General features: G+C 59.5%; 2 protein-coding genes across 3 annotated transcripts; one reads left to right on the forward strand and one right to left on the reverse strand.

Moving 5' to 3' along the window:
• The first annotated feature begins 698 nt into the window (after positions 1-698).
• On the forward strand, positions 699-2,999 carry OCEL1 (occludin/ELL domain containing 1). Of its 2 annotated transcripts, XM_019951227.3 has the most exons (6): positions 699-822; positions 1,183-1,359; positions 1,482-1,681; positions 1,895-2,060; positions 2,292-2,345; positions 2,584-2,999. In XM_019951227.3, exons 2-6 carry the CDS (start codon positions 1,282-1,284, stop codon positions 2,704-2,706), a joined length of 621 nt encoding a protein of 206 aa, XP_019806786.1. In that variant the 5' UTR covers positions 699-822; positions 1,183-1,281; the 3' UTR covers positions 2,707-2,999. The 2 variants fall into 2 exon arrangements, with proteins under 2 accessions (XP_019806786.1, XP_033709763.1); XM_033853872.2 differs by having other exon boundaries at positions 720-1,359; positions 2,817-2,999.
• Positions 3,000-5,060: 2,061 nt separating this feature from the next.
• On the reverse strand, positions 5,061-19,216 carry NR2F6 (nuclear receptor subfamily 2 group F member 6). Its single transcript, XM_033853869.2, has 4 exons — positions 14,689-19,216; positions 10,760-10,854; positions 7,167-7,751; positions 5,061-5,784 (listed from the first exon to the last, which is right to left on the reverse strand). Exons 1-4 carry the CDS (start codon positions 14,973-14,975, stop codon positions 5,510-5,512), a joined length of 1,242 nt encoding a protein of 413 aa, XP_033709760.1. The 5' UTR covers positions 14,976-19,216; the 3' UTR covers positions 5,061-5,509.
• Positions 19,217-19,337: the final 121 nt, after the last annotated feature.

Genomic DNA, 19,337 nt, shown 5'->3' on the forward strand with positions numbered 1-19,337 from the left:
AGGAAATAGGAAAAGAAATACAAATGGTTTCTGAATTTTTTCACACACCATATTAGATTAGGCAAGATTTAAAACTTTGAAAATACACTTACAGGAAACTGATACCATTGAGGTTGCAAAGGTTGTGGGAAAACCAGCTGATTAGAGCATCAATGGCACAACCTCACTGAGGAAAAACTTGACAGTATTTTTCCAAATTAAAATACACAGGTCCCTTTTGCCCGGGCAATTCTGGGCAATTCCACTTCTAGGAGTTCCACATAATCCTCCACAATCGGCCAAAGAAATGTGCACTTGAATCTTTTTTCTACAGTATTGTCTGTAGTGAGGAAAATGTGTCATTGAATTAGAATCTCTCTGTAAGGAGACACAATTAACTGCTGCCTCTGGAGACAAGGGTGGGTGAGAAATTCACTTTGCCCTGCGCCTCTTTTCTATCTGAATTTTCTAAACATGCCTCCAATAATTATTTAAAGAAATATTTTTAAAATATAACCGCTGGAAAAAATACATATAACCGCTGAGTAAATAGATAAATACAAGTTCTCCAAAACCACCAGTTTTTCAGACATAAACTGAGGGTCGGAAAGGGTGGGTCACCAGCCCCAAACACACAACAGGTGGAGGTCTCTGTTGGACTCTGGGCAAGGGTGCGGTTCCACTTTCAGGTTCGCCAAACCCCGCCCCCTTGCCGCCAGCCCCGCCCCCGACCTGCGGAGCGACCCAGCCAGTTGAGTCCAGCCTGTAGTTAATGCACTACACGGACTCGAGCGCCTCTCTTCGGGAGCGGACCCAGACTCGGAGCCCCATACGCTGGGACAGGTGACCCCGGGAGGGAGTGGTTCTTGCGGCCCGCTGCCGGGCCGGAGATCCCGGGGGTCTTCTCGGGGGCGGTGTCCACGGGCTCCACATACCCCTGCGGCAGAGGTTGCGACCGCGCAGGGGTTAACGCGAGCCAATCCTGGGCTGCGTGGTGACGTAACGATTCATAGCGCTCTTTCGGGTTACGCACTGGGCGGCAGGGTCTGGGGATCTCTGAAGGCCAATGGCGTGCGTCTATGCAAATGACGGCGGAGCTGGAGAACGCGCCGCTGATGGAGAATTGGCCGTTCCGTGAGCAGCTTCCCCGTGAGTCCTCCCACCTTACCCTCCTCCCATCGCATCCTCCTCCTGTGTCCACAGTCCGCCCGCCGACCACCCCCGCCACGCGCGGGCCACGACTCCTCCCGCAGGGCCCGCCCACCGGTGCGGGGACGCCCGAGCGGCACCACCCCGAAGCCAATGCCCACCCGGGAGGCCCCGCAGACCCGCGGCTCCCGGGGGAACTTGCAAACCCGCCCTCCTGGCCCTGGTCCCCCGGTGAGTCTGAATGGGAGGAATGTCCCCAGGCTGAGCCTAGGCAAAGGATACATTCCCCCCTGTATAATGGATCCCGGCTGACCCTCGTTAACTCCAAACCATGATTCCTGCGGCATCTGCAGCGACTGGTGCCTGGAGGCCTCGAACCCAGCGCGCCCCGCCCTCTGTGCCAGCCTCAGCCCGGAGCACACGGGACAAGGCCCAAGAAGATTATATTTGAGGATGAGCTGCCCTCCCGGACCCTCCTGGGCTCCAAGAAGTCTGTTAGAGCCGTCCCCGGGGGACATGGGCCTAGGCCCCACCCCGTGCCTGACTATGAGCTGTGAGTGCCCCCCTGTGGTTCCTGACTTCTGGGAACATGGAAGGAGCACTGAGGCTGGGGCTTTGACAAGTGAATAAGAGTTTACCAAATAGTAAACAGAGAAAAAGGGCATTTGGGGCTAGGAACCCAACATGGACAAAGAAAAATTACACTGATTGGGGAAAAGAGAGGAATTCTTTACACTCATACTCTGACCCCCTGTCAACCTGGTAGTAAGTATCCACCAGTGAGCAACGAGAAGGATCGGAGCCGCTATGCTGCAGTGTTCCAGGACCAGTACCCAGAGTTCTTGGAGCTTCAGCAGGAGGTGGGCTCTGCACAGGCAAAGCTCCAGCAGCTGGAGGCCCTGCTGAACTCACTGCCCCCACCCCGAAGCCAGGTTAGCACCCAGGTGGAAACCCCCATCCTACAACCCTTCCAGGTAGCCCAGGCCTCCGGAAACCCACTGGGCTCAGATCTCTGGGCCTCTTCCTCCTCCAGGCTGGGCAGGTACCACAGCACATAGGCCAAGATCAGCCCTTGACAAGGTCCACTTTGTCTGAGCCTCAGTTTCCCCATCCCTCCTTGGGTCCTGTGTTCCCTGAGCACCCCCTTCCTTCTCCTTTGGCAGAAGGAGGCCCATGTTGCTGCCCGTGTCTGGAGGGAATTTGAGAAGAAGCAGTTGGTGAGTCATGCCTCTTGAATCCTACAGCCTGTCCTTTGCACCCCCCTACACATACACACACACACACACACACACACACACACACACACACACACTCCCAGGAGGCTGGGACACTTGTGCCTGCCCAGTTTCAAGGAAAGAAAACTGAGGCTCAGAGAGGAAAATGCAAAAGGTCAAGCAGCTTGAGAGCCATAGGCCAGACTGCCACAAGGACTTACCTGGATCTTGCCCTGCTCAGGACCCCAGCTTCCTGGACAAGCAGGCTCGCTGCCACTACCTGAAGGGCAAACTAAGGCACCTCAAGACTCAGATCCAGAAATTCGATGACCAGGGAGACAGCGAGGGCTCTGTGTACTTCTGAGTGTCCTGGCAAACAGGCAGAGGGAAACATTGGAGTCGGGGTGCCACCCTGCCCTTGCTTCTCTTCCTACCTCCTGGCCTTAGCTCTTGCTATTGCCCCGCCTGGGGTAGCCGTCCCTGATTTCAGATGCCTTCGCCCTTGAGGCTGAGATCTGATGGTCCCTCCTCCAGGAAGGCTTCTCAGGACCTCCTCCAGGACCCCCAGGGAGATCCCAGATCTCAGCCCATCCCCTGGAAGAGGTCCTGCTCTTCATCCCAGTGGAATAAACACTTATTAAATACCGACTGTGTACAGCTGCTTGAAACTCCTGATTTCACTCGTCACCAAAAAATTGTTTTTCCAGAAGAAAAAAATTAAGGTTATGAGAAAGGGACTTGTCCAGGGTCTCTGGGTGAGCTGTGAACCCTAGTCTGTCTGGGGGCGCTCCCTCTCCTCTAAGAGCCTTCAAGTGGGAAGCAGAGGGGCTGACATCTAGCATCACCTCCTTGGCCAGGAGGGTCCCCTGATGTCCACTGCATGCCAGGCCCTGGGTAGAGTGGATGGGACACAGGTAGCACCAGGCTCTGTGTGGGGCCCTGTGATGGTGGCCCAGCAGCTACTTTGAGTCTTGGCCTCCCAGGGGAGTCACAGGGAAAAGGGACAGTCAGGAAGACTGTGGGCAGGGAAGGCAGTGCCAGCCACTGGGTCACAGAGAGGCCTCAGTCCCAGGACTGATCCTCAAGAAACCCATGTCCTCAAGAGAGCCCAGTGTGACAGAGCAATGACAGAGGGCTGGACCCGGACAGCAGAGTCCTAACAACCAGGGAGGCTCAAGATGTCTTCCTGCCAAAGAGGCCATATGGGTAGGGTTTTGTAGGAGAAGTAGGAGTTCAGCAGACAGGCCTGGACAGGCATCCAAGTCTCTGGCCGACTGGAAGCAGGACAGATACCATGGTCTTGGTCAGTCCACAGATGTTCTGTGAATCTGAGAAATGGGGCATTGCTGTCCAGGCCAACTGGAATGAACAGACATTCACTTATGCACAGTACAGCTCACAAAACACCTACCGATTAGAAACCAGCCCAGCCACCAATGGGAGAGCCCAGTAGCCTCTCCCTCCCATTCCCACCTCAGTCCCCTTCCGGGAACAGGGCACACCCAAAAGACCCTCGTTCCTTCCTCCCCGCCTTCCCAGGCCTCCTCCGAGACAGACATGGGGGAGCCTGGGGTGCCAGTGGAGAGCATTCTGGGGGACTGGGACTGCCTTAGGGCTGAGCACTGGCCTAGCCTGCAGGGTGAGACCTGAGTTCTTTGCTCACTGTTTTCAAAGGGGCATCTCTGATAAAGGGCTTGTCTTTGCCTGACAAGACCTGTCAGGATCAACAGATGCCACCCACCACCACGATCTGGGCCCTTTCTAGCCATCCCCTAGAGCCACAGTCCTGGCAATACATTCCATAGGTGCCTTTCCCACCACAGAGCTGAGCCACAGACTTCCGAGGACAGGGTGGCAAGCTCCCTGGTGCTGCATCACTGCACATCAACTCAAGTCCTCATTTCAAAGTCTGTACTTAGAGGTCCTCACCTTCCAAGTGCCAATTTTCAAAACAGGAGTTTTTTTTAGTTACATGTGAGAAGAAACCAAATTCAAACTGGCTCAGGCACAAAAGGGGAAGTCTGGGCTCATGGAACTTAAACACCCGAGGGTTTCAGGTATGGCTTGACGCAGGGAAATTGGTCTTTCTCTTTTGGCTCTGCTTTGCTTTAATGATATCCTCCGAATTCCCAACCCTGCCATTGAATCTCATTGGCCAGCTCTGGGCCACGTGCCCTCCCTAAAGCAGTCGCTGTGGCCAGGGAAATGGAGGGTTCTGTCTGGGCTGAGATCATGTGACAAAACTAGCCCCAGATGTTTCTCCCGAGGATACTGGGGCCCAGATGATTAAGGGCCGACCAAAGAAAACAATAAAGGGAATTCCCTGGCAGTCCAGTGGTTAGAACTCGGCACTTTCACTGCTGTGGGTCCCGGGTTCAATACCTGGTCAGGGAACTAAGATCCCGCAAGCCGTGTGGCACGGCCAAGAAAAGAAACAAGTGTTTGGTCTAAGGCTCATGTTAATCTATGAGGCTCACCCTCCTAAGCCAGAATCTGAATTCAAACCTGAGCCATCTGCTAAGCTCAACTCTTACAGACTCACTGGCTGACCTCGGGCCCCCCTTCCTGCCCCCAGCTGCAGATCCCCCACAAAACTGTCCAACAGAAACAGAAAGTAGGGCTGTTGTTAGGTTGTGGGTGTTCCAGATGGCTGGGAGTGGGTAGCCATGGTAGGGCGCCCTCCGTGCCACCCTCCCCTCACAAAGATGACAGAGGCTGTGCAGGTAGGAAACTTCTTTATTATTGGCCTTAATTCATCCATCATGTAGTGTCCAACGTGGATTACGTGTCCAGAGGATCCGCCTGGTACACGCTACCCCTGCCCGGGTGCAGCTGCCCCTCCAGTCCAGATGCCAGGACTTTGTCCATCACACCAGAGAAGCCACTGCACCATGAGTTCACGCTTGGGGCACCAAGGGACACGGCTGTCCTGGGAGTGGACCCTCAGTCTCGCCCCTCATCTTGACCAGGGCTTCTGGGGAAGACTTGGCTGGAGCCTAGACAGTCTTTTTTGGTTTCATGATCACTTAGAAAACAAAAAACACAAACATTTCACAGTCTTTAAAAAACAGGAGTCTGAGGAGGGAAGCCGGGGTCCTCTGCCTGGGGGCCCCCACTGGAGGCTTGAGCATGTGTCCCTGGAGGTCTGCAGACCCGGCCCTGTCCAGTCACTGGCCCGAGCCGTAGGGCCAGTTGAAGGTACTTCCCGACAGCAGCATGTCTCGGATCAGCGTCTCAATGGGTGTCTTGCCCACCAGGCGCATGAAGAACAGCTGGGAGATGAGGGAGGCGGGGACGGCACGCAGGGCAGGGAGCCGCAGCAGCAGGCGCCCAAAGCGCTGGGGCTGTGATGGGTACTGGGCCCGCACATACTCGGTGAGGGCCACCTGGGCCTTCTCCTGCAGGCTCTCCACGTGCGCTGGGTCTGAGAGGCCACAGGCATCTGGGAGACAAGGGAAAGGTCAAAAGAGGAGGTGGCGGGAGGACACAGGACCCCAGGGCTGACGGGGGAGCGGGGGCACCACTCAGGGCTGTTGATACAGAACGAGGGCACTCAGGAGGTGGGAGATGGGGGCCTAGGGCACAAATGGCAGTGTTGGTCCTCAAGAAATATTAAGGTGGCTTCATCCAAGGACGATGGCACAGGGGTGCAGGCAGTGATGTCTCAAGGGTGGAGGGGCCCTGACTAAAGCATTTAGCAGGGAGACAAGTTCTAATCAAGCTCAAGGGGAAGAAGAGGCTGGGGAGGGGACTTGGGGAGGAAAGCAAAGCCTAGAGGGGGTATTCAGACACCCCAGAGGGGCCTGCGATGTGAGTGAAGATGACAGCCCCATGAATGGGGGCAGAGAAAGTCTCCTGGGGAAATAAGGAGGGGCAAAGCCATATTTATTGGATGAAAGCCACCTCCCGGAGTAGCCTGTGTCTGGTTCCCGCATCCCTGGCCCCAAGGAGACACCTAGTGGGGCCTCCTTCCAGAGCGCAGAGCCAGCTGCGCCACTCCCTGGAATAAAGCAGGGCTTTGGCTGCTGGACGGTTACCAAAGACACCTAAGGAAGCACGCGGCTCCGCTCGGAGTCCCGCCCCTCGGTGGGAGGGGCTCCAAGCCACACCCCCTACCCTCTCCAGCTCAGCGAGGGGTGGCCCCTGGAGGCGGGTCAGGGGGCAGGTTGGGAGCCCTGGGTCAGAGGTCTAGGGGCCCCAGGAATCTGGGAGTGGAGAGCCCAGGGGAAGCCAGAACCAGGTGTCAAGGCACCCCTGCCTGGCAGCTCTCCATAAGTGGTCAGTAACAGGTGTCAAGGCACCCCTGCCTGGCAGCTCTCCATAAGTGGTCAGTAACAAGAAGAGAACTCTGATTTAGCAGATGAGGGTCAGAGGGTTTGGGGAGGACAACAGAGATCAGGGAATGAGGGCCAGAACCAGGTGGGGGGACCTCTCCTCCCGCGTCCCCCCACTTGTCATTCTGCTGTCAGTGCCCACTGAGCACGATGAGTACCTTGATGAGGGGGTGAAGGATGGGGGGTCTCAGGGAGCCTGGGAATCAGGGAGAGAGGCTGTGGGGCCGTGAGTCACGGGTCCGAACAGGGATCGAAGTTCTTAGGGAGACCTGGGATCGGGGGTGGGGCCATCAGGGTGTCACACCGCCCGCATCACCTCCTCCACTGTCCCCCATCAACGCTCAAGGCGCTTTCAGGGACACAAGTCTGGCTAGCTGTGGATCAGGGAGTGAAGGGCTAAGGCGGCCGGGGCCAGGGTCAGGATCTAGGTCACACCCCTCCCTCCCACCCCTCCCACGGCCTCAGAGCCCCCCATTTCAGGTCATCTCACCAGGCGTGAAGAGCGCGATGGCCTTGAGGCAGCCGTACTCCGCCGAGTCGACCTGCAGGCGGCCCAGCTTGTCCACCTGCTCCTGGAAGGCGCGCACCTGGTCCATGAAGGCCACGGCGCGCTCGGCGGCCATGGGTGCAGCGTGCAGGCCGGCGGCGGCCAGCAGCGGCGCCGTGTGCAGGGGCAGCGCCGCCTGCGCCGCGTTCAGCACGAAGAGCTCGCTCCAGCTGAGGCGCAGCAGCGCCACCTGGTCAGCCACCGGCAGCTCGGGGAAGAAGGGCGCGTGGCGCGCCCACTCCACGGTGCTGAAGAGCAGCCGCGCAGCCAGCTCGCACACGTTGTCGATGCCCAGCACCGCGCCCGCTGCGCCGCCCCCTGCGCCGAACGCGCCCGCTGCGCCCGCGCCGAAGCGCCCAGCCGCCGCAGGGTAGGGCTCGGCGCGCAGCAGCTGCGCGATCAGCTCCGACACCGGCTGCCCCGGGAAGAGGTCTCCGCCGGCCGCCGCCAGCGCAGAGCCCGGGGGGCTGCCCGAGGAGGCTGCCACGGCGCCAGGCAGCGAGTGCGGAATGCGGCCGCGCTGCACCGCTGCGAGGGGGAGATGGAGATGGGGGGGGCGGGGAAGAGGGGAGATAGCCAGCCCCGCAGGAAATGAGGGAGGGACAGGAGAGGGAGGGGAGGAGGGGAGAAGGGAGGGGTGGAATCAGGAGATGGGAGAGAGGGAGTGACGAAAATGGGATAGGAAGGGGATTGAGGAATACGGGAAACCAGAGAGGGGTGAGTGGGGTGTGAGGAAAAGGGAGTGGGGGGGGGGAAGGAAGGAGGGGGAAGGTGGGTACCCGGAGAGAGTGGGCGGGGGGCCAAGTAGGGAGGAATAAGGGGAGGAGATAAAGTTATCAAAGGGTCACTCAGCCCCCTCCCCTCCAAGCCCCCCAGCTCAGCCCTTCCCTGGACCCCCAATCCCCACCTCATGGGCACAAAGCTTGTTGGGATGACAGAGGCCAAGGTCTTGCATGCCCCACCCTGCTCTGCCCTGTGCCCTCAGCCTGAGTCCATGTCCAGCCACCATCCAACTCCTACTTCCTTCAGAGAAGGGCCATGACCCTGGGACAGGGGGAACCTTCCCAGGTGGGAATGGGACCACTGGGTGAGGGCTAATTTAATTCACACCTGGCCCCCTCCTACTGGACTGTGTGAGCTCTCCTCCGCAGCCAGGGAGACTAAACCTGTCAATCATGTCCTCATCTGTCAATCATAGGGGTCCAAGACCTGAGAATGGGTCCAGGGAGCGATCACCTTCCTTCCTAGGACTTGGGGCACATGGCCAGCCTACCCCTAAAACAAGTGATCAGTATGGGCTGAGCACTGATCTCTCCTATGGAGAGACCTCCCAGCCCCACCCTCCAGGTCATGGCCCCCTAGAGCAGGTCTCAACTCTCTGGGTCTCTGCAGTGACCTCAGTGCTAAGAGTGGAGTCCTGGCCAGTAGCAAGTGCTCAGTAAACATGTGATTCCATCAGTAACCTTGCCTATGAGCGGGGAGGACCAATTGCTGGCCTTGGCCAGTGCCCCCAGTGATCAGGTTGGTGAGAAGAGGGAAGCTGAGGTGCAAAGAGGGGAGAGGTGGCTGCATGCCAGCCTGGCCTGTGCCACAGAGGGAGGGGCGGAGGGGCTGACTGGGCTGGGTGCCAGGCAGAGACTAATTAATGAGTTTTAATGAGGTGGAATGCCCTGTCTCACCACCTCCATGAACTTCTGGTCAACCCACCACGAAGCAGATGGGGAGGGGGATGCAAGTGGGAGCCAGGGGCTAGCAGAGCTGATCAGGGAAACAGGGGCTTGGATTCAAGCCTTGCTCCATGTGATTTCGAAGTCTCAGAATCATCTGTCAAATGGGTGTAGCCAGATGAGGCCCGAGAGAGAGTGAATCCCAGTCAATCCCGGGCCCACTTGGTTCTAAACCCCACCCCCACCATTCTTCCACCATCCAGCCACGTTTCCACCTTAGGGCCTTTTGCACCTGCTGTTCCCGCTTCCTGAGAACCCCTTTCCCCAGCTCTTCCTCTTCATTCAGCCAGGACTGTGGGTTCAAATCCCAACCACAGTTCTATTGCTCTCTGTGCTGTCTTCCCATTTATAAAAAATGCAGTTGATAATAAAAATGGTGATGATGATGAGACCAATCACTGAATTTACATGAGAATGTATCTAACTTGCTTAGAATAGCATTTGGCACTTAGTAAGAGCTAAATGGATAGTAACTCAAGCCAAGAAACATTTATTAAGCACCTTATGGGTTTCGGGGCTGGTCTAGGCACTGGGGATATGTCAAAAACCAAGACAGACAAAAGTCTCTGACCTTGAGGAGAACATCCTGATAGAGGAACAAGTAAATTATAAAGCAAGATAGATGGCCTGAAATAAAGAGGGGATGGCGAAGGGTAATCAGGAGGGCTTCTCTGAGGAGGTGTTGTTTGAGCAAATCTTAAAGGAGGCAAGGGAGGAAGCCATGCAGGTGACTGGGCAAGCGTTCCAGGCAGAGGGAACAACCTGTGCAAAGGCCCTGAGATAGGGCTGTGCTTGGGGCATGACCTGAGATTATTATTTCCACCCCGAGACTTTACAGATCTGAAGCCCTGATAAGATGTATATCAGGAGTTTAGGTCAGATCAACAAGTGGAGATAAAATCCAGGTTGGCGGGGTGGGGGGAGACAGTCACCCCCACACTTAAAATGACCAAAGGGAGTGACGAGACGGTCTTAAGAGAAAGAGTCTGAGCAGCTGTCCCAGCTTCTCCCACAGAGGCCCAGCAGAGGAGAAACCATCTTTAGAGCAGGAGAGACTCAGGTTAGATGCAGGGAAGAACTGCTGGCCTGGCTCATGAGAGTCCAGGCAGAGACATGAAGCCCAGCACAGGGGCCACCACTGAAATGGGCCAGATTCTGCTCCCAAGCCCAGACACCCATGTACAAGTCTCTGAGTTCCACTTGAATTCTAAGAGTGCTTGGTGGAGTTCTAGACCCAGCTGCCCCGCGTGTATCCACCCAAGTCCCCAGGGCAAGGACAAGAGGCTGGGCCTCCCTCTGGCTCCCAGTGCCCCGGTCAGGCGGAAAGGTAAGCTGCCCTTTGCCTTAGTCAGGTGAGTTCCTGCCTTGGGCAAACACAAGGCAGGGGGTGGAGGGTGGAGGGTGGAGGGAAAGCAAATCAAATAAAAAAATACATCCTTGTTCAGAAAGCGGTAGCCTGGCTAGAGGGCAGGGGGGTCACCAGGGTATCAGGGCCAGGGAACCTGCCTCTGAGGCCGGGGTGGGGCCTGGGGAGGAACTGGGGAGGGTGGGGGAAGAACAATTCTAAAATGGGCCGGAGTCAGGGAGTCCCTTGCATCCCAGTTCTGCAGCAGCCACCAGACAGCCACGGATAATTGGATTCCTCCAGCCCAGGGCCAAACCCAGGCCCACGGGATCTCAGGATCATTGGTGGTAACGAGGTTAGCAGGCACCAGACCCCGCCCTCCATAGCTCCCAGACCCCAAAAGAAGGAGCAAAGGGCAGGCCATTTGTTCACCCCCTGCCTGCACCACCCCAGCAGGTACTCACCCTCCTTCCTCATGCCCACCCGGAAACACTTCTTGAGGCGGCAGTACTGGCACTGGTTCCGGTGATGCTGGTCAATCTGGCAGTCACGGTTGGACCTGTGGGCATGCAGAGGTCACCATGGGGGTTACCGTGACACCCACATCCTGCCCCTGGAGCCACCTTGGGAGACACCTTTAAAGGCTGCCCCTGAGAACCACCAGCCCCCCACCAACCTCGGCTGGGCAAGTGGCCCCAAAGTGGCACAGAGGCTAGGCCTGCAAAGAGGAAAGGACAATTCGGGTGAGTGCCACAGATGAAGAGCACACCAGAGTGGATATGTTGGAACTGGGTTTTTGTTTTTTTGTTTTTTTTTTTTGTTTTTTGCAATACGTGGGCCTCTCACTGTTGTGCCCTCTCCCGTTGCGGAGCACAGGCTCCGGACGCGCAGGCTCAGCGGCCATGGCTCACGGGCCCAGCCGCTCCGCGGCATGTGGGATCTTCCCGGACCGGGGCACAAACCCGTGTCCCCTGCATTGGCAGGCGGACTCTCAACCACTGCGCCACCAGGGAAGCCCTGGAACTGGGTTTTGAAGGATGATCAGAAATTCCCCAGGGAAACAGAGGCAGTTCCAGGCAGAGTGGGCAAAAAGGGCAAAAGGTTGGAAATGCCAAAATATGAAGGCCTAAATAGTTTCACTTTACTTGGTCACTGTCAGGCCAAGGGTCAGGTTCTTTGTCCCAAGGGCAATGTGAGAGCAGAGAAGGAACATGGTCAGGGAGCAAGGCTTTGTGAGTTGACTAAGAGACTAGGAGCCAGGCCAGTCCTCTAGGGGGTCACAGGACTGTGGAGCCCCAGCATTACTGCCCTACACAAGGCCACCACGAACAAACGATGAACGAACGAATGAGTGAATGAACAAATGAACTCCTGTACCCCTTTAAGATCCCAAACCCCTTCTCTGGCAAGAACGTCCAATTCCTAACTGAGTCCAAGAAGCTTCCTCTGGGTGGCCCTCAGGGATTGTTGTTGCCTCTTCCAGGGATGGGACAGGTGGCCCCGCCCTGTGAGGCAATGAGTTCCCATCCAGGGTCAGTCCCTAGCAGGAAGGTTCAGGCCTTTGTTCTTCAAATGTCCCCAGCACCTTTTCCCCGGCCCCTGCCCCTGTGCTCCCTCCCTATCTCTCTCCACCCTGGGCTCAGGGCCTTTTGAGGCCCAGGCTTGGGGCAGACACCCTGGAGTCCCAGCTGGGCACCAAGAGGGTACCTAGAGACAGTCACAAAGTAAAACAAACACTTAATGAAGTTAAAAATCAAACACATCTCAACTGCAGACACCCAGCCCTGATCTTTGGGCTGTGACTTCTCCACTGAGCCTTGGTTTCCTCATCTGAAAATGGGAGGCCAGAGGCCAATTCTACATGGAATGCACTCATTCTGGAGAAATTGGGGGCGTGGGGGGAGGGCATCAAGACCCAAGCCCCAGCTGCGAGTCCCAGTGGCAGATTTAGGAGAGCTGAGGCTCTGCAAGGCCTCTGTGTCCTGCAGCGCCAGCCTCTGAGCCCAGGCCCCTGTGTCCCACCAGCCTGAGCCCCCAGGAAGAGGCCTTACTAGGGCAAAGGGAGCTCAGGCAGAACCAGAACAAAGCCCAGCAGGCATGCAGTGGGAGGGTCCTGGGCAGCCGCGTGGAAACAGCCAGGCCTGGGGCAGGCAGGCAGGCAGGAGCCTGGCTCAGGGCCCTCAGACCTCAGGAGAGGCCTTGAGCCTTCTGCCTCAACTTCCCCAGCTGTAGAGTCAGGACAGAGCTTCTGTCCCTCCAGATGAGGAAACAGTAAGTTCTACCTGTCATCCCACCTAAAGAGCACATGCTTCGCCGAACCCCACAGTCCAATTCAGCCTCCTCCCTGGGCTCTGGCTTCCAGTCCAATTGGATCATAGCCCTGTCTTGCTCACACACCCTTCATGGCTCCCCACTGACCTCAGTCCAGCATTTCAGACCCACTCACCTCTAACTTCTCCTATGCCTGGGTGGTCTCATCTTACATCACTGCTCCCCCAAACCTGCCACTGAGTGTTTGCTGTAGCTACACTCTGCAGGAGTGCCCTCTGCTTCTATCTGCTAAACCCCTCATGTTTCAAGGCCCACCTCCGGTGGCCTTCCTCTCTGACCCTTAGGCAGAGCCCCTTGTTCCCTCCTGGGACCGCAGACCATCCCTCCCTCTGGCCCAACCCACACCGCACAAGCTGGGGACACCTGTGTCTCCCCCAAACTGGGAGAGGGCTGGGCTTGGAGCTAGGGTCTTTTCTAGGGGGCCGGCATCAAATCACCCAGGCCAGGCCCTGAGGGGACTTTGCTGAATCAATCTGAGGCTCAGAGAGAAGCAGTGACTTCACCAGGTCACACAGCAGAGACCTTCTGAAGAACCTGCCAGCCCCAAACCATGGCCCTTCTCCCCGACCTTGGTGCTCCCTGCTCCCACTCTCAGGGAGCCTCTGGGACCCCAAAACTACCTGAGCCCCTCCTCTGCCCTCCCTAAAGACCTGGCCAGAGAGCAGGCAGCTATTCCAGCAGCAAAAATGAGGCCAAAGTCTGGTGGCCCAGTTAGCACTGGAGGAGAGAGTTAAGCCAGCTCCCCCACACACACAGCCACCCCAGACAGGCTGGACCTGGGGCCAAACTCCTGCTTCAGGTGCCTGGGGCTCCGCCCAGTGGCCTTGCCAACAAGCCCTCCACCAGCAGCTCTCGCTGGGGACACCCTGACCCAGACTCAGCTGCCCCTCTCTTCCCAACCCCACAGTTCCCCTTGCTAAGCCCCAAGTGGAGCAGGGTCTCTCCCCGGGTGACCCAGGGCAGGCACCAAGAGCGTTCTGGGCCTCGGTTTTGCCCATCTGGAAAATGGGACTCTCCAAACTGGCTCTACAGAGCCCAAGCATGCTCCTGGAGGATGCAGAGTAGGGGCTTGTCAATGGAGCAAAAGGAGGCTCACCAAAGAGTGGTGGGAAAGGGAGCCCTGGCCTGGACACTCAATGCCAGCGGCTTCTCCCCCCACACCTAATGCCCCAGAACTAAGGAGAGAAGCTAGCACGGCCACACCCTGTCAGCGGGGACTCCAACCTAGGACAGTCCAGGGCTGCTTCTTGGAAACATTCATGCCCACCCTGTCTCAGAGCGGACCAAAGTTTCAGGGATTTTCCAGGAGCCCAGCTCTGCACCAACTCCTGGGTGGGGGTGGGGGTGGGGGGGCGAGCAGCCAAGATGCGGTCAAATCCCGCCACCCACCCGGACCTCGAGCAGGAGTTTCCGGTGACCCAAAGCCCAGGGTGAGCCAGGGCTGGGGTGAGGGGGGGGCGGGGGTTCCCCCGGTGAGCAGGCCCAACCCCACAGCAGGGGCCCCCACGCGAAGAAGGCTGCCCTGTGCCACCCCAGTTTCGCTCCCGCCGCAGCCTCGGTGGTCAGAGCGACTTTGGAAGTGATATTTGACCCCAAGGGCGCGCCGTATCGATCCGCGCGGCCGCAGACAATGGCCCCTGGACACTGTGAGCCCCACAGTCCAAGTTCCACGTTTGATTCCCGCGGGGTACCCCACGCGCCGAGATTCCCAAGAGAAGGGATGCCCTGGGGTCAGGGACCCACCCCTGACAGCACCACAACCCCTCCCCGCGCGGAGCTGACCCCTGTCCGGAGAAAAGGAAGGGAGGAAGGGGGAGCAAGTAACTAGGGCGGATGCCGCAAGGGACCACCTGAAGGGGGGACCTGCATCGATACAGCGCCGTCAGTATACACAATCCCAAGAATGTAATGGAGAGGGGGAAAAGGATCTGTGCCCCTATCTCAGACGGGAAGTGGAGACCCAGGGAAGGTCAGCGCCAGGCCCAAGGTGACCGAGCAGGTCAGAGGCCCGGCCCACAGCGGGGCCGGGTGCCCGGCGGCGGTGCGCTGATAGGGGGCTCACCGGCAGGTGTAGCTTAGGTTGCGGCGGATGCTCCGCTTGAAGAAGCTCTTGCAGCCCTCGCAGGTGAAGACGCCGTAGTGCTTGCCGCTCGACTTGTCCCCGCACACCACGCAGTCCACCTGCAGCCCCGGCCGCTCCTCGTCGCCTTGCTCAGCGTCGCTGGCGGCGCCGGGGGGTGAGGCCGAGTCTTCCTCCGCCGCGCGCGGGTAGCCGCCCGCCTTATCCACGCCGTTCGTGTCGCCGCCGCCGCCACCGGGGCCGCCCCAGCCGCCGGTCACCATGGCCATAGCCCCAGGGCAGCAGGGCCGGGGCGCCCCCTCCGCGCTCTTCCCTCGGGGCACCCCTCTCGACCCGGGGGACCCTACCCGGCGCGCATCCGGCCCCGGCGCGCCGGGGGCACCCGGCTGCACCCCCCAAAAAAGTTTTGCAGCAACTTCCTGCGGCCGGTCCGCGCGCCCGGGAGGAACTGGTCGGGCCGGTTCCAGGCCAACTTTCCCACGCGAGCGCGGGGCCAGGCCCGGGGCCGGGGGGGCGCGCTAGAGGTGCTGGCCGGGGGCCCCGGGGACTCGCGCCCCGCCGCCCTGGGGCCCCGGCGGGGGAGCTCGGGCCATGGCCCGGCCCAGGCTGCGCAGGGGGAGCCCTCTGGCCTGGCCGCCGCTCGGCCGAGGGCTGCGGCCAACTTAGCGGGCTGCCATCCGAGTGCGGGAGGCCGGGGGGAAAGTTTGGCCGCAAGTTGCTCGGCCGCCCGCGGCGGGGGGGAGGGGCGGCGGGCGCGCGCCGGGGCCGGTCACCGCGCCCCCTGAGTCCCCCAGGTCCCCCGGTGGCCGTTCGGGGCCTGCAGGGCCGCGGGCAGGCGCTTCCCGAGCTGCCGCCCCCGCTGCGGCCGCGCCCGCCCGGCCTGGGCCTGTGCCTGGGCCCGAGCCTCGCTCTCGCCGCCGCCGACCCCGCGCGCCGGCCTCGCGCTGCGGCCGGTTTGACACACAACGTTCCATTCGCGGGGCGGGCGGGGGGTGGGGGCGGGGGCAGGGGCGCGCGCCGCGGGCTGGGGGCGGGCGCTCGTTGCCCCGGCGACGGCCGCCCTTATAAGGACATGGGTGGCCGTGCGCGGCGCCCGGCGCCCAGGCCGGCGGGAGGGGCGAGGGCGGAGCGCGGGGCCGCACGGCCAGACCCTCCTCCCTCTCCCTCCCTCTCCCACTCCACTCCCACCCCCGCCCTTGCCCAGCTCCAGCCTTAACCCCCGCCGGGCCGCGGCGGGAGCCTGGGCCAGTGCTGCCCTCTGCCCTTCCGCAGCCTCGCCAAGATGTCTCTCTAAGGCCCTCCCCTCCACCTCCGGCCTTGGACGTTGTGTAGCTCAGCCGCCCTCGAGGCGCCCCTCGACACCACCCCCCTGCATTCCCGGCAGAAGCAATAATGGGGGGCCGGTTGCACCCGGGGGGCACGCCCCTGCGCAATACACACACACACACACACACACACACACACCCTGGGGCATTTCTTTGCACAGTTGCATGATGGATTGTGTTTGCTTCCTCTTCCAGAAAGTCTCCGCGTCCGACCCCCACCCCACCCTTTCTCTGCTTGGGCTAACACCTGGTGCTCGGAATCTCCGGGGGGAAGGGATGTTGTGGTCTGCGGCCGGCGGGGGCGCGAGGTCGGGGGCGGGGGTGGGGTGGGGGGTGGCCTTCGCCAGAATTTCAGGCCTCTGTGGGCAGTGCGCCCACCCGCCCAGCGAGGCTGGAGGCGACAGGAATTCCCACCACCCCTGCGGGGCCTGCCCCTTTCCCCTTTAATTTCCTTTTCTTTCTGTGCTTCACAGAAAGGGCTTGGCCGGGGGCCGGCTGGACTACAGATGTCTCTTCCAGGCTCCCCAGAGCCTCCCAGTTGCCGTTCTGCCTCCACGTCACACACACACACACACACACACACACACACCCCCCAAGACACACACACACACACACACACACACACACACACACACACACACACACACACACACACACACACACACACACACACACACACACACACACACACACACACACACACACACACACACACACACACACACACACCCCAAGACCCCGGGCTGGGGCAGCCAGCATATATTGCATATATTAAGCACTCTTTGTATGCCACCCCAGCCGCCCTGGGCAAAGAAACCTGGGCCTCTGTTTCGGGGCCTGTTAACATTTAACCGGCTGGAAAAGCCCTTCCTGCAGTGACTTTTCACCTTGGAGTCCTGCAGGTCCGGGCACCCGGCCTTATCTCCCGCCCTGTCCTGGGCTGAGCTGGACACCAGGGCACGTGGCAGGGCCTCTGAGGCTGTAGGCAGGAGAGCAGTGCCCTCTGCCCCCACCAGCTCCTACACCCTCGTCTCTCAGGAAGCGTCCTTGGGAAAAGCCATTACCCTCTCCAGATGACATCTGAGGGGGCACCCTCCGTGACTAGGGCAGGAGATGCTTGGAGATTATGCAGCATTTAAGACGATACCAAGGTTCTGGAGAAGCCAGGCAATAGATGCCCAGCCCTGGGCCTCTGGGCCTTCTGGGGAGGGTCTGGCTGGGTGTGAGGTGGGGGAGGTTTTAACAAGTACAGAAAGCAAGAAGGACTAGGGTTAGACACGAGCAAGGACTTTCCATGGGTCTGACTAGAGTGGAGTTCTCTGCCCTGTAAGCCACTCTAGGGGAGGTGGGCCTGGATGGTTAGAGAGGACCCTTTGGTTCTGGGGGTGCCGGGGAACATGGGGGTGCTGGATGGGTTTTGAGGTGAGGACGGGAGTCCTAGGTCCCTGATCTGGACTTTCTAGGATCCTTGATGGGGTGGGGGGAGACATGGAGGTGGGTGTCTCAGAGAAGAGATGAGAGAGGGAGACTTGTAAGGGAGAGAAGCCTCAAGGAAAGGAGTCAGAGGGGGGCTGGAGAAGGGAGGAAGCAAGGAACTGGGGTTTGAGGGCCACATGTCTGCAGGAAGGGGGCTCCTAAGTGGCGGTCTGGGGACCGGTTGGAGACTGCGAGGTCTGCAGCAGATCCCAGAACCTCGGATTGGTCCAACCCTTCGGCCGCCGCCCCGCCCCCTCCCAGTAGCTCCACCGCCCTGACACCCTGGGCCCTCCGGGGGAGGGTCGAAGTCCTGCCCCGCCCCCCTGACCCCTGCCCGCGGCCCCGCGGTGACATTTGACCTTGCAGCGGCCGCGGACCGGGGACAAAGAGGCCTGGGCCCATCTGCCGCGGGGGCACCCGTGGGAACCGCAAGACCCAGCTCCGGGCGGCCTGGGAACCTGCCCCCGCCCCCCAATGGCGACCTCAGCTCCTGCCTCCACCTCCAGCGCGAACTCCTTCCCCACCCTCCTACAGGTGACCTTGTCTCCTCTCGGGCCCCCCCTCCACGGGCAACCTGATGGGACTCGGGGCTAAGATCACTTAGACTCTTAGGGAGGGAGACGGACAAGAGGGGGGTAAAGTCGGCTCCTCTGTTCGGCCACTGGCGACCTTGCCTGCCTGAGTTTGCCTGCTTTCTGCAAAGCCCGCCTCGGTCCAGAGAGAGTACGAGGGGTTCGAAGGTCACCAGCCCCAGCGCTTGCCCGAGGAGTCTGTGGATCCGGAGGACCAGGTTGAGTCCTGGCGGCTTACTAGCGCCGACCTCAGGCCAGCCTTGCCCTCCCAGGGAGAGCCGGTAACGCCGCGCACACACCTGCACAGGTGCTGCCTGGAACCCCGCGCCCCGCCCCCACCACCACCACCGGGCTGAGAATGAAAATCTTTCTAATCCCCGTCTTGAGTTTCAGCTACCGCCCAAGACGGGACAGCTGGCCACTAATCCGGAGCGGCAGGGTCGAGCCCAGCCCCCCTTTCCCAACCCTGCCAGACCCGGGTGGAAGGGCAAGGGGTGTGGCCTACGCAAATAACATGCTAATCAGTTGCCTGCTATTAATCTGACGCTAACACCTCCCACAGCTCCCATCTCTGGCAGGTGAAAGACTCAACTTCTCAGCCTGGCCAAGGGCCATCCAGGCCCTGGAGGGCAGTGTGCCTCTTTGCCCACCATTAGCACCTCTCTGAGTTCCTCATCAACAGCTGTACAAACCCCCTGAATGACTGCTTGCAGCTTTTCTTCCCTTTGCTTTGCTCACCACCCAGAGGCCCTTTACCTTAGCTCCACATTCTTTGAATGCAAATTCCAAAGCCACCTCTGATTCCTCCTCCCTCTACTTTCACTCAGGGAGCAATGCTCTTCCAGCTAATGTTCCACACCCTGAACTGTTCAGGCTTCAGTCTTCCTTCTGGGATATGGGTATCTTCCTCTTGGGAACATCTGCCAGGCCAAACCCAGCATTTCCCTGGGAAGGAGGTGCGCAGGGGAAGGTGTGCCCTGCCCCAGTGGACTCCTCCCTGGGCTTCTGGAGACAGATAAGGGTTGGAATTTCAGCTCTGGCTATGTAACCTCACTGAACCCTGAATCCCCCCAGCCAGCCCTGGGGATCCTGTCCCCACAGCCCAAGCTGCTTCTGGCATGACCCTGCTGACATGTCTCTTCACATGCCACATGGTGTCAGGCCAAAGATACCAAGTTTATCTCAAATGCCTGGCCACTATCAAGCCCCAGACACCCAGGTATCAGCCCCCATCACACCAAACACGCCTCAACATGCA

Source organism: Tursiops truncatus, chromosome 3, assembly GCF_011762595.2.
Source record: "Tursiops truncatus isolate mTurTru1 chromosome 3, mTurTru1.mat.Y, whole genome shotgun sequence".
In the NCBI taxonomy this organism is placed as follows: Eukaryota; Metazoa; Chordata; class Mammalia; order Artiodactyla; family Delphinidae; genus Tursiops; species Tursiops truncatus.

What these genes read in the sequence shown, in the direction of transcription:
- OCEL1 (XM_019951227.3), top strand. Translation starts at nt 1,282, where the DNA reads ATGCCCACCCGGGAGGCCCCGCAGACCCGCGGCTCCCGGGGGAACTTG. An exon ending in CCCGTGCCTGACTATGAGCT is followed by an intron (nt 1,682 to 1,894) that starts GTGAGTGCCCCC and finishes TCAACCTGGTAG; the next exon opens with TAAGTATCCACCAGTGAGCA. An exon ending in TGCCCCCACCCCGAAGCCAG is followed by an intron (nt 2,061 to 2,291) that starts GTTAGCACCCAG and finishes CTCCTTTGGCAG; the next exon opens with AAGGAGGCCCATGTTGCTGC.
- NR2F6 (XM_033853869.2), bottom strand. Translation starts at nt 14,975, where the DNA reads ATGGCCATGGTGACCGGCGGCTGGGGCGGCCCCGGTGGCGGCGGCGGC. An exon ending in AACCTAAGCTACACCTGCCG is followed by an intron (nt 10,855 to 14,688) that starts GTGAGCCCCCTA and finishes GCATGCCCACAG; the next exon opens with GTCCAACCGTGACTGCCAGA. An exon ending in GGTGGGCATGAGGAAGGAGG is followed by an intron (nt 7,752 to 10,759) that starts GTGAGTACCTGC and finishes TCCCCCTCGCAG; the next exon opens with CGGTGCAGCGCGGCCGCATT.